General features: G+C 42.0%; 1 protein-coding gene across 9 annotated transcripts in view; it reads right to left on the bottom strand.

Moving 5' to 3' along the window:
• The window catches only part of LOC118392408 (myelin transcription factor 1-like protein), a 154,177-nt gene that overhangs the window by 10,129 nt on the left and 129,335 nt on the right, over positions 1-14,713 (bottom strand). For 4 of the 9 annotated variants that reach the window (XM_052524023.1, XM_052524022.1, XM_052524028.1 and 1 more), the window contains exons 14-22: positions 14,284-14,432; positions 13,372-13,440; positions 13,122-13,184; positions 11,117-11,215; positions 10,313-10,534; positions 10,092-10,183; positions 9,875-9,978; positions 9,489-9,632; positions 7,284-7,346 (exon numbers count right to left, since the gene is read on the bottom strand). In XM_052524023.1, coding sequence (XP_052379983.1) covers positions 7,284-7,346; positions 9,489-9,632; positions 9,875-9,978; positions 10,092-10,183; positions 10,313-10,534; positions 11,117-11,215; positions 13,122-13,184; positions 13,372-13,440; positions 14,284-14,432 — 1,005 coding nt within the window. The remainder of the gene's footprint in view (positions 1-7,283; positions 7,347-9,488; positions 9,633-9,874; positions 9,979-10,091; positions 10,184-10,312; positions 10,535-11,116; positions 11,216-13,121; positions 13,185-13,371; positions 13,441-14,283; positions 14,433-14,713) is intronic. The other 5 variants (XM_052524024.1, XM_052524030.1, XM_052524025.1 and 2 more) reach the window with 4 other exon arrangements.

Genomic DNA, 14,713 nt, shown 5'->3' with positions numbered 1-14,713 from the left:
GTGCTAACACAGTATAGTATGGTGGGGTTGTGCTAACACAGTATAGTATGGTGGGGTTGTGCTAACACAGTATAGTGGGGTTGTACTAACACAGTATAGTATGGTGGGGTTGTGCTAACACAGTATAGTGAGGTTGTGCTAACACAGTATAGTGGGGTTGTACTAACACAGTATAGTATGGTGGGGTTGTGCTAACACAGTATAGTGAGGTTGTGCTAACACAGTATAGTGGGGTTGTGCTAACACAGTATAGTGAGGTTGTGCTAACACAGTATAGTGGGGTTGTACTAACACAGTATAGTGAGGTTGTGCTAACACAGTATAGAGGGGTTGTACTAACACAGTATAGTGGGGTTGTACTAACACAGTATAGTGGGGTTGTACTAACACAGTATAGTGGGGTTGTACTAACACAGTATAGTGGGGTTGTACTAACACAGTATAGTGGGGTTGTACTAACACAGTATAGTGGGGTTGTACTAACACAGTATAGTGGGGTTGTACTAACACAGTATAGTGGGGTTGTACTAACACAGTATAGTGGGGTTGTACTAACACAGTATAGTATGGTGGGGTTGTGCTAACACAGTATAGTGAGGTTGTGCTAACACAGTATAGTGGGGTTGTACTAACACAGTATAGTGAGGTTGTGCTAACACAGTATAGTGGGGTTGTGCTAACACAGTATAGTGAGGTTGTGCTAACACAGTATAGTGGGGTTGTACTAACACAGTATAGTGAGGTTGTGCTAACACAGTATAGTGGGGTTGTACTAACACAGTATAGTGGGGTTGTACTAACACAGTATAGTGGGGTTGTACTAACACAGTATAGTGGGGTTGTACTAACACAGTATAGTGGGGTTGTACTAACACAGTATAGTGGGGTTGTACTAACACAGTATAGTGGGGTTGTACTAACACAGTATAGTGGGGTTGTACTAACACAGTATAGTGGGGTTGTACTAACAAAGTATAGTGGGGTTGTGCTAACACAGTATAGTGAGGTTGTGCTAACACAGTATAGTGGGGTTGTACTAACACAGTATAGTATGGTGGGGTTGTGCTAACACAGTATAGTGAGGTTGTGCTAACACAGTATGGTGGGGTTGTACTAACACAGTATAGTGGGGTTATCCTAACACAGTATAGTGGGGTTGTACTAACACAGTATAGTATGGTGGGGTTGTGCTAACACAGTATAGTGAGGTTGTGCTAACACAGTATAGTGGGGTTGTACTAACACAGTATAGTATGGTGGGGTTGTGCTAACACAGTATAGTGAGGTTGTGCTAACACAGTATAGTGGGGTTGTGCTAACACAGTATAGTGAGGTTGTGCTAACACAGTATAGTGGGGTTGTACTAACACAGTATGGTGAGGTTGTACTAACACAGTATAGTGGGGTTGTACTAACACAGTATAGTATGGTGGGGTTGTGCTAACACAGTATAGTGAGGTTGTGCTAACACAGTATAGTGGGGTTGTACTAACACAGTATAGTATGGTGGGGTTGTGCTAACACAGTATAGTGAGGTTGTGCTAACACAGTATAGTGGGGTTGTGCTAACACAGTATAGTGAGGTTGTGCTAACACAGTATAGTGGGGTTGTACTAACACAGTATAGTGAGGTTGTGCTAACACAGTATAGTGGGGTTGTACTAACACAGTATAGTGGGGTTGTACTAACACAGTATAGTGGGGTTGTACTAACACAGTATAGTGGGGTTGTACTAACACAGTATAGTGGGGTTGTACTAACACAGTATAGTGGGGTTGTACTAACACAGTATAGTGGGGTTGTACTAACACAGTATAGTGGGGTTGTACTAACACAGTATAGTGGGGTTGTACTAACACAGTATAGTATGGTGGGGTTGTGCTAACACAGTATAGTGAGGTTGTGCTAACACAGTATAGTGGGGTTGTACTAACACAGTATAGTGAGGTTGTGCTAACACAGTATAGTGGGGTTGTGCTAACACAGTATAGTGAGGTTGTGCTAACACAGTATAGTGGGGTTGTACTAACACAGTATAGTGAGGTTGTGCTAACACAGTATAGTGGGGTTGTACTAACACAGTATAGTGGGGTTGTACTAACACAGTATAGTGGGGTTGTACTAACACAGTATAGTGGGGTTGTACTAACACAGTATAGTGGGGTTGTACTAACACAGTATAGTGGGGTTGTACTAACACAGTATAGTGGGGTTGTACTAACACAGTATAGTGGGGTTGTACTAACACAGTATAGTGGGGTTGTACTAACACAGTATAGTGGGGTTGTGCTAACACAGTATAGTGGGGTTGTGCTAACACAGTATAGTGGGGTTGTACTAACACAGTATAGTGGGGTTGTACTAACACAGTATAGTATGGTGGGGTTGTGCTAACACAGTATAGTATGGTGGGGTTGTGCTAACACAGTATAGTGGGGTTGTACTAACACAGTATAGTATGGTGGGGTTGTACTAACACAGTATAGTGAGGTTGTGCTAACACAGTATGGTGGGGTTGTGCTAACACAGGATAGTATGGTGGGGTTGTACTAACACAGTATAGTGGTGTTGTACTAACACAGTATAGTATGGTGGGGTTGTGCTAACACAGTATAGTATGGTGGGGTTGTGCTAACACAGTATAGTGAGGTTGTGCTAACACAGTATAGTATGGTGGGGTTGTACTAACACAGTATAGTGGGGTTGTACTAACACAGTATAGTATGGTGGGGTTGTACTAACACAGTATAGTATGGTGGGGTTGTACTAACACAGTATAGTATGGTGGGGTTGTGCTAACACAGTATAGTATGGTGGGGTTGTACTAACACAGTATAGTGGGGTTGTACTAACACAGTATAGTATGGTGGGGTTGTACTAACACAGTATAGTATGGTGGGGTTGTGCTAACACAGTATAGTGAGGTTGTGCTAACACAGTATAGTGGGGTTGTACTAACACAGTATAGTATGGTGGGGTTGTGCTAACACAGTATAGTGAGGTTGTGCTAACACAGTATAGTATGGTGGGGTTGTGCTAACACAGTATAGTGGGGTTGTGCTAACACAGTATAGTATAGTGGGGTTATACTAACACAGTATGGTGAGGTTGTACTAACACAGTATAGTGGGGTTGTACTAACACAGTATAGTGGGGTTGTGCTAACACAGTATAGTGGGGTTGTGCTAACACAGTATAGTGGGGTTGTACTAACACAGTATAGTGGGGTTGTACTAACACAGTATAGTATGGTGGGGTTGTGGTAACACAGTATAGTATGGTGGGGTTGTGCTAACACAGTATAGTATGGTGGGGTTGTGCTAACACAGTATAGTGGGGTTGTACTAACACAGTATAGTATGGTGGGGTTGTACTAACACAGTATAGTATGGTGGGGTTGTGCTAACACAGTATAGTATGGTGGGGTTGTACTAACACAGTATAGTGGGGTTGTACTAACACAGTATAGTATGGTGGGGTTGTACTAACACAGTATAGTATGGTGGGGTTGTGCTAACACAGTATAGTGAGGTTGTGCTAACACAGTATAGTGGGGTTGTACTAACACAGTATAGTATGGTGGGGTTGTGCTAACACAGTATAGTGAGGTTGTGCTAACACAGTATAGTATGGTGGGGTTGTGCTAACACAGTATAGTGGGGTTGTGCTAACACAGTATAGTATAGTGGGGTTATACTAACACAGTATGGTGAGGTTGTACTAACACAGTATAGTGGGGTTGTGCTAACACAGTATAGTATGGTGGGGTTGTGCTAACACAGTATAGTGGGGTTGTGCTAACACAGTATAGTATGGTGGGGTTGTACTAACACAGTATAGTGGGGTTGTGCTAACACAGTATAGTATGGTGGGGTTGTGCTAACACAGTATAGTATGGTGGGGTTGTGCTAACACAGTATAGTGAGGTTGTGCTAACACAGTATAGTGGGGTTGTACTAACACAGTATAGTATGGTGGGGTTGTGCTAACACAGTATAGTGAGGTTGTGCTAACACAGTATAGTGAGGTTGTGCTAACACAGTATAGTGGGGTTGTGCTAACACAGTATAGTGAGGTTGTGCTAACACAGTATAGTGGGGTTGTACTAACACAGTATAGTGAGGTTGTGCTAACACAGTATAGTGGGGTTGTACTAACACAGTATAGTGAGGTTGTGCTAACACAGTATAGTGGGGTTGTACTAACACAGTATAGTGGGGTTGTACTAACACAGTATAGTGGGGTTGTACTAACACAGTATAGTGGGGTTGTACTAACACAGTATAGTGGGGTTGTACTAACACAGTATAGTGTGGTTGTACTAACACAGTATGGTGGGGTTGTACTAACACAGTATAGTGGGGTTGTACTAACACAGTGTAGTGGGGTTGTACTAACACAGTATAGTGGGGTTGTACTAACACAGTATAGTGGGGTTGTACTAACACAGTATGGTGGGGTTGTACTAACACAGTATGGTGGGGTTATATAGTGGGGTTGTACTAACACAGTATAGTGGGGTTGTACTAACACAGTGTAGTGGGGTTATATAGTGGGGTTGTACTAACACAGTATAGTGGGGTTGTACTAACACAGTGTAGTGGGGTTATATAGTGGGGTTGTACTAACACAGTATAGTGGGGTTGTACTAACACAGTGTAGTGGGGTTATATAGTGGGGTTGTACTAACACAGTATAGTGGGGTTGTACTAACACAGTATGGTGGGGTTATATAGTGGGGTTGTACTAACACAGTATAGTGGGGTTGTACTAACACAGTGTAGTGGGGTTATATAGTGGGGTTGTACTAACACAGTATACTTGGGTTGTACTAACACAGTATAGTGAGGTTGTATAGTGGGGTTGTACTAACACAGTGTAGTGTGGTTATATAGTGGGGTTGTACTAACACAGTATAGTGGGGTTGTACTAACACAGTATGGTGGGGTTATATAGTGGGGTTGTACTAACACAGTATAGTGGGGTTGTACTAACACAGTATGGTGGGGTTGTACTAACACAGTATAGTGGGGTTGTACTAACACAGTGTAGTGGGGTTGTACTAACACAGTATAGTGGTGTTGTACTAACACAGTGTAGTGGGGTTATATAGTGGGGTTGTACTAACACAGTATAGTGGTGTTGTACTAACACAGTATGGTGGGGTTATATAGTGGGGTTGTACTAACACAGTATACTTGGGTTGTACTAACACAGTATAGTGAGGTTGTATAGTGGGGTTGTACTAACACAGTGTAGTGTGGTTATATAGTGGGGTTGTACTAACACAGTATAGTGGGGTTGTACTAACACAGTATGGTGGGGTTATATAGTGGGGTTGTACTAACACAGTATAGTGGGGTTGTACTAACACAGTATGGTGGGGTTGTACTAACACAGTATAGTGGGGTTGTACTAACACAGTGTAGTGGGGTTGTACTAACACAGTATAGTGGGGTTGTATAGTGGGGTTGTACTAACACAGTATAGTGGGGTTGTACTAACACAGTATAGTGGGGTTGTACTAACACAGTGTAGTGGGGTTGTACTAACACAGTATAGTGGGGTTGTGCTAACACAGTATTGTGGGGTTGTACTAACACAGTATAGTGGGGTTGTACTAACACAGTATAGTGGGGTTGTACTAACACAGTATAGTGGGGTTGTACTAACACAGTATAGTGGGGTTGTACTAACACAGTGTAGTGGGGTTGTACTAACACAGTATGGTGTGGTTATATAGTGGGGTTGTACTAACACAGTGTAGTGGGGTTGTACTAACACAGTATGGTGTGGTTATATAGTGGTGTTGTACTAACACAGTATGGTGGGGTTATATAGTGGGGTTGTACTAACACAGTATACTGGGGTTGTACTAACACAGTATGGTGGGGTTGTACTAACACAGTATAGTGGGGTTATATAGTGGGGTTGTACTAACACAGTATAGTGGGGTTGTACTAACACAGTATAGTGGGGTTGTACTAACACAGTGTAGTGGGGTTGTACTAACACAGTATGGTGTGGTTATATAGTGGGGTTGTACTAACACAGTATACTGGGGTTGTACTAACACAGTATAGTGAGGTTGTATAGTGGGGTTGTACTAACACAGTGTAGTGTGGTTATATAGTGGGGTTGTACTAACACAGTATAGTGGGGTTGTACTAACACAGTATGGTGGGGTTGTACTAACACAGTGTAGTGTGGTTATATAGTGGGGTTGTACTAACACAGTATAGTGGGGTTGTACTAACACAGTATGGTGGGGTTATATAGTGGGGTTGTACTAACACAGTATAGTGGGGTTGTACTAACACAGTATGGTGGGGTTGTACTAACACAGTATAGTGGGGTTGTACTAACACAGTGTAGTTGGGTTGTACTAACACCGTATAGTGGGGTTGTACTAACACAGTATAGTGGGGTTCTACTAACACAGTATAGTGGGGTTGTACTAACACAGTATAGTGGGGTTGTACTAACACAGTATAGTGGGGTTGTACTAACACCGTATAGTGGGGTTGTACTAACACAGTATAGTGGGGTTCTACTAACACAGTATAGTGGGGTTGTACTAACACAGTATGGTGGGGTTGTACTAACACAGTATAGTGGGGTTGTACTAACACAGTGTAGTTGGGTTGTACTAACACAGTATAGTGGGGTTGTACTAACACCGTATAGTGGGGTTGTACTAACACAGTATAGTGGGGTTGTACTAACACAGTGTAGTTGGGTTGTACTAAGTGTGTATATACAATACTTCATCAATTTAATTAAATCTGACAATATACATGGTCATAAGTACAGTACAGTTTATCTAATGCAACTCCAAAGCATCCTGAGTCAGTGTAGATTATTTAGAGCATCTCATGGAATGGATGGATGTTTGATGCTTAGCTTATTGCAGTGGAAATGACGACATTACATACATAAATTAGCTAATGTAACGTGGGAGTTGTGGGAGCCATTTCTCAGACAGGAAGACACAATGTGACAGGAGAAGACAAAGAGACATTGAATATGCAATAGCTGACTGAACAAACATGGTCCTATAACTTGGTTATAATACAGTTTAAATATGGCTTGTTGTGTTACTCCAACATGACCACTGCCTGATGTCTTGGGACACTTGAATCATAGTATAACGCAGCCACATGTATGGATAATTGTGATGCATACACAGAGTGTTCACGAGTATAGGAGGAACACTACAGGGAGGAAGGTGATAGTGCAGTATTAAAGGATAATAATTAGACTATGAAATGGAATCTCTTACTCTGTGGGGCATCTGTAAACAGCAGCTATGTTTAACTGGGGCCTCTTTCTGTGGCATCGGTTTCTACAGGAAGAGGTGTGAAGAGAATAGAGATAGAATTCTATTAGCCTGCTGTACAAAAAGGAGCAACATTCTAGCCTGGTCGCAGATCTTTTTGTGCTGTTTTGCTAATAGTTGTTGTCATATCATGACGTTTGGCATAACAATGACTATATCAGTTAGCTAAGGCACAAACGGATATGGCTCCACACTAGCAAAATGCGTTATAACCCTAATAAAACGTGATCCCCTCGCGGGAATGGGTGGCGAACAGTGAGCCATATTCAGGGGGAGGGATTTCAGTTATTAATAAGCAACTTTGGTGCCTTTTAGATCGGGAAGTATCCAATCAGCCCTGTTCGTCTTCATACACAAGAGGTGTTATTGGATAATACAGGCACATGACACAACAAGGCAGCGGGGGGTGGGGGGCATTAGTAATTACTCGTCTGTAAGGTAAGTTTTGTAGCACAGAAGCCCCTGAACAGCTGAGAAAACAAGTGACAGACAGAAAGAAGCAGATGAGGAAGCCCAACTATGTCATTGGAGTCTGCCCTTACAGCATTACATAAGATGTATATTTTCATATGTTTCAAGTGTTCCATTTCAGGCATCAGCAAACAATCACCATGGAAATAAACATATCCAATTTGGTAGAATGAGTGGAATAAGCCGATATCATGATATGACCATGTCTTGTTTTAACTCGGTTACATTGACTAATCAAATGCAAATGGCCCTGGGTTTCAACCGTTCTTTTATAGCTCAATGGTTTCAACACACTTCCAATTATGGAACATGAAATTGGCATGCTCTCAAGTGCACCATCTACTATCTCTTTACTCCCTAACCCCACACCCTATTCCCCGTAACCCTTTTCTTTATTTCTATGGCATAAGTGCTTATCCAGCTCAGATGTCACAAAGTGCTTATCCAGCTCAGATGTCACAAAGTGCTTATCCAGCTCAGATGTCACAAAGTGCTTATCCAGCTCAGATGTCACAAAGTGCTTGTCCATCTCAGATGTCACAAAGTGCTTATCCAGAGCTCAGATGTCACAAAGTGCTTGTCCAGCTCAGATGTCACAAAGTGCTTATCCAGCTCAGATGTCACAAAGTGCTTATCCAGCTCAGATGTCACAAAGTGCTTATCCAGCTCAGATGTCACAAAGTGCTTATCCAGCTCAGATGTCACAAAGTGCTTATCCAGCTCAGATGTCACAAAGTGCTTATCCAGCTCAGATGTCACAAAGTGCTTGTCCATCTCAGATGTCACAAAGTGCGTGTCCAGCTCAGATGTCACAAAGTGCTTGTCCATCTCAGATGTCACAAAGTGCTTATCCAGCTCAGATGTCACAAAGTGCTTATCCAGCTCAGATGTCACAAAGTGCTTATCCAGCTCAGATGTCACAAAGTGCTTATCCAGCTCAGATGTCACAAAGTGCTTATCCAGCTCAGATGTCACAAAGTGCTTATCCAGCTCAGATGTCACAAAGTGCTTATCCAGCTCAGATGTCACAAAGTGCTTGTCCATCTCAGATGTCACAAAGTGCGTGTCCATCTCAGATGTCACAGTGCTTATCCAGCTCAGATGTCACAAAGTGCTTATCCAGCTCAGATGTCACAAAGTGCTTATCCAGCTCAGATGTCACAAAGTGCTTGTCCATCTCAGATGTCACAAAGTGCTTATCCAGCTCAGATGTCACAAAGTGCTTATCCAGCTCAGATGTCACAAAGTGCTTATCCAGCTCAGATGTCACAAAGTGCTTATCCAGCTCAGATGTCACAAAGTGCTTATCCAGCTCAGATGTCACAAAGTGCTTATCCAGCTCAGATGTCACAAAGTGCTTATCCAGCTCAGATGTCACAAAGTGCTTATCCAGCTCAGATGTCACAAAGTGCTTGTCCATCTCAGATGTCACAAAGTGCGTGTCCATCTCAGATGTCACAAAGTGCTTATCCAGCTCAGATGTCACAAAGTGCTTATCCAGCTCAGATGTCACAAAGTGCTTATCCAGCTCAGATGTCACAAAGTGCTTATCCAGCTCAGATGTCACAAAGTGCTTATCCAGAAAATGTAAATGCAGCTTAGATCATTTGTTGATACAGTGCTTGTCTGACAGTAACTGTTATAGGCCAGGTTGTGCCAGGTTGTGTTGGTACGTACCATATGTGGGAGCTGGATATTAGCTAAGCTGTTGATGAGAGAGTGGCTGAGGTTGGCTAGCTCGTGCAGTAGGGAGTCATTCTGCTGCTCAATCACTTTGTTCTCGTCCTCTATGGACTTCAGGTTAGTCTCCATAGTGGTGATCTGGGAAAGGGGAAAAAGACATTGAATTTAGATGAAGCACTGTGATATTCAGTTTGACAAGAGGGTTTTGACTGACACTGAGGCACTTCCTAATATGCAAGCCATTTACGTATCGCCGTTACTTGGGGGGTTGAAACATCAGCGTCTAAGCTTTAATCCAGCAACCTGTTTCAAAATTTGCCAAAACTCAGCATTACTTACTACCCTATAATAAATAATGAATAATAATGGATGAATCTTACTTGTGTCCTAAGTTTAATCATGTCTGATTCCACTTGATTGTTTGATTCGTTTAGATCTTTGATTTCTTCATCCAGCTGTTTGATTTCCTCATCTTTTTCTATTCCTAGAAGGAAACATGAAATACAATTTAAGATTTGTTTAAGCTTGAATATTTGTTGAGTAAACCAGCTAGTGGCCTAGTCAAGGGTTCCTACTGGTATTAGAGCGTTAGCTTACCTTTGCTTGCCCGTTGCTTGATTGTCAACATTTCAACTCCTGTCATTCTGGCTTTCTTCATGGCTGAGGTGGCACGGGGACAGCCGGAGAGACTGGTGAATAAAATCACATGACATGACTCCAACCCTGGTCTCAAGCACATTTACATTCTTGATCTGGTACTTGATTACATTTATACACAGTTGCTTGTGTACATCACAGCTGTGCAGAGCTCCACCCACCTCCGGTGTGTCAGGAAGCTCCCACTGACATGTCCCGATCCATCGCAGCCTGGGGTTGGGCACGACATGCCATCTGTCTTCCCGGACTTCCAGGCAAACTGGGAGCCGTTAACGTAGCCATCCTTCTGCCGTTTGGCCGCCAGGGGGCAGCCTGACGCACTGCGGTGGGACGCATACTTCCCCGTCACATGACCCTGTCCGTCGCAGCCTGGGACGGGACACCTGGGGAAAGGAGGGGTCACAACTTCGCTCACCTCACCTGCAGCACATCTGCCCCTGTATACTGGGATTCACAGTGAAATTACTAGAAAAATATTAGCTACTCTAATAAAAACCATCCCCCAGGTTATAACATTTACCCGTGGTTTTACATTGGTATGTTCTTCAGAATGACATTTGGGCTGATTTAGAATGAGCACAGCGTGTCTGGGGACCGCTCCACCCCGGCAGTGGGGAGATCAGTGTTAATTATGATTGCAATGTTAATGATGATGATACTGTAGATCCAGTGAACGTCGCAGGGATAGAGGTGGCAGCAACAGTTTTACAGAGATTGGGAGGTGATTGCTGAAAGGACACAGAGTGAACTGTAGATGATTCGCGGGAAGGTAATATTCACTTAATTTTTTGGCAATACTTTACCAAATGCCAGAAGTATCTGAAATATAATCTTACTGTACTGTACTCACTACGTGTAACCACCCTGGCTGTAGGGAAATATGAGGTGAAATACAGGACTATGGCTTCGAGAATAAGACAAATTAACAAGATACGATACACTATCCATTCATTCCAAAGCCACACCTGATTGGCTCCTGGTCGTCCTTGTCCTCCTTGCTGTGCAGTATCTTGATCCCGCTCTTCTTGGCCCGTGGACAGCCTGACAGACTAGAGGGGAAAGGTCTTGTGCAGTTCACTACCATCTTAAGAGTATGATTACAACGTCAGTGCATGTGGAGTTCATCACTTCTCAGAATCTGGAAAGTCAGTTTCAGATGATTTCAAGACAAACCATGTTGCCCTTTCTGTGTCACGAGGGCGATGCGTGCAATTTGGAGCTATTCTACTGTATTTTAGTCAATGCCATTCCGACAGTGCTCATCCTAATATTTATATGTTTATTAATTACATTATTTTACTTTTAGATGTGTGTGTATTGTTGTGAATTGTTAGATATCACTGCACTGTAGGAGCTAGAAACACAGGCATTTTTCTACACCCACAATAACATTGCTAAATATGTGTATGTGACCAATCAAATTTGATTTGAAGGGGGAGTTCTTATAAACCACCAGCAACAAAAAGCATCTATTTAGATGTTGCTTTATGAGTGAATTTCACTCCTCTTGGATTGTAATGGTATTTTAAGGCTTGTATGAATGCCCTGCTTAATATAATGTTATATAAAGTCAACTGCATTATACTTAACACTTCAACCAGTAAAATGGCTCTATGGCTAGCTTTTGCTACAGCCTCTATCGATGAGCGTTAGCATTATAGCTAACAACTACTGCATCCAAAATAGTTATTTTGCAAAGATCACAACCAATTGCAATCTAAGTGTGTAAGCAAGAATCAAAACCTAATTGTAAGCATATGAGAACCCCATTTTATTAGAAGTAATAAAACATGTAATCTAGGCTAAGTTGAATGGGCAAAGACATTTATAGACGGTTATAAATTACTATCAGAGCTTAGTGGAACTGAGTCTAAACAATCCACACATCAGGTATACAAAATATGTCACATACTGTACGCTGGGTGTACAAAACATTAGGACATCCATGACATACTGTATCAGACTGACCAGGTGAATCCAGGTGAAAGCTATGACCACTTATTGATGTCACCTCTTAAATCCTCTTCACCCAGTGTAGATGAAGGGGAGGAGACAGGTTAAAGAAGGATGTTTAAGCCTTGAGACATGGATTGTACATGTGCGCCATTCAATGCATGGATGTGCAAGACTAAAGATTTAAGTGCCTTTGAACAGGGGTATGGTAGTAGGTGCCAGGTGCACCGGTTCGAGTGTGTCAAGAACTGCAACGCTGCTGGGTTTTCAACGCTCAACAGTTTCCTGTGGGTATCAAGAATGGTCCACCATCCAAAGGACATCCAGCCAACTTGACACAACTGTGGGAAGCATTGGAGTCAACATGGGCGTAAAACGCTGTGTACTACTCCCTTCACAGAACAGAGCAAACTGGCTCTAACCAGAATAGAAAGAGGAGTGGGAGGCCCCAGTGCACAACACAAATTTCTCACATGGAATAGTCTTCATTTCTCAGAACAATAATAGACTGACGAGTTTCATAAGAAAGATTTTTGATTCTGGCCATTTTCAGACCCATAAATGCTGATGCTCCAGATACTCAACTAGTCTAAAGAATGACAGTTTTATTGCTTCTTTAATTAGGACATCCGTTTTCAGATGTGCTAACATAATTGCAAAAGTTCTTTTTAATGATCAATTAGCCTTTTAAATGATAAACTTGGATTAGCTGGCACAATGTGCCATTGGAACACAGGAGTGATGGTTGCTGATAATGGGCCTCGGTAGGCCTATGTAGATATTCAATAAAAAAAAACTCAACATTTCCAGCTCTGTTTCTGATCAAATTGATGTTATTTTAATGGACAAAAAATGTGCTTTTCTTTAAAAAACAAGGACATTTCTAAGTGACCCCAAACTTTTGAACGGTAGTATATATGTATATATTAGCCTCGCCCTGCATTTCAATCTGAGGTGTTGGGGGCTGTTGAATATACTGCATGTCTTTTTTTGTCATTATGATGGGGTGCAAGCTACCTCCTGTGCGAGGCGTAGTTCCCAGTGATGTGTCCAGACCCGTCACATCCTGGAGTGGGACACCTGGGACAGAGAGGGGACAAGGAGCGTGACTACAGGGGACAGGGTAATACCAAAGCTGACAGCATTGACACTATCAGGCTATTGGTCTATCAGGGTATTTGTCTGCTGTGAAACTCGAGACTAAAATATGAAACTCACAAAGGTCTACTGTATATCAAAGATATTTTAGGAATGAGGTTCTGCTTACTTGAGGTCTTGCGCATTGGTCATCATCATACTGCAGATGCTTTTGTCAGCTAGCTGGTAGCTGGAGAGACTAGAGAACACACAAACACACAAGGATGACAGTAGATAACACAATGATAACATTAGATTCAGGGGCGCAACTTTCACTGGGGACGGAGGGACATGTCCCCCTCACATTCTGAGATTGCATTTTTGTTCCCCCCCAGTTTTATCAATGAAATGTGATACAAAACGAGGCTACGGTGTGCTTTAGGACCATGTGGTCGAGTAAGCTATTTGGAGTGTTTATCCGACTGGATAAAGAATATAATAATAATAATTATACCCCCCCCCCCACTTCTAAAATCAAAGTTGCGCCCCTGATTTAAATTACACAGAATGATAACATTAGATTACACACAATGATGACATTAGATTACACACAATGATGACATTAGATTACACACAATGATGACATTAGATTACACAGAATGATGACATTAGATTACACACAATGATGACATTAGATTACACAGAATGATGACATTAGATTATACAGAATGATGACATTAGATTACACAGAATGATGACATTAGATCATACAGAATGATGACATTAGATTACACACAATGATGACATTAGATTACACACAATGATGACATTAGATTACACACAATGATGACATTAGATTACACAGAATGATGACATTAGATCATACAGAATGATGACATTAGATTACACACAATGATGACATTAGATTACACAGAATGATGACATTAGATCATACAGAATGATGACATTAGTTTACACAGAATGATGACATTAGATTATACAGAATGATGACATTAGATGAGGAAGATGATCACTAGGTAAAGGTATAAAGGCTGTAAAGTAGTAACAAGGTGATGAGAAAATAAACTTGTTTTGGCCTTACGTGATGAGCTCCTCCTTGCCCTCCTTGCAGGGGGCGTACTTGTGTTTTGGGCTGGGCATGGTCACGTCCCCTCCGTAGTGATGCTCGTCTAGAAGGTCCTGGAACGGGTCCAGGTCCTCCTCCTGGTGGAGGGATGAAAGAAAAGAAGACTACATCATGTCACAATGGAGACCATAGATTCATATTGCACGTCCTAGATGATTCGTTTCATTGCATGATTATAATTCATATGCACATCTCACATCCCAATTATTTTTAAATACTCAGCAAATCCTATGTATAAAGCAATTCTCCCAAAGAAACCCTCTCCACTTAATCTGTGTACTCATGCTCCACTTGTATAAACTGCCTTCATTTTGCCGGACCCCGGGAAGAGTAGCTGCTAATCGGGATCCATAATAAATACAAATACAAAATACTGGAATTGTTT

The sequence above is a fragment of the Oncorhynchus keta genome, chromosome 8, assembly GCF_023373465.1.
Source record: "Oncorhynchus keta strain PuntledgeMale-10-30-2019 chromosome 8, Oket_V2, whole genome shotgun sequence".
NCBI classification, from domain to species: Eukaryota; Metazoa; Chordata; class Actinopteri; order Salmoniformes; family Salmonidae; genus Oncorhynchus; species Oncorhynchus keta.
Note: the sequence above shows the minus strand (reverse complement) of the source record. Positions and strands in the feature narration are given on the sequence as shown.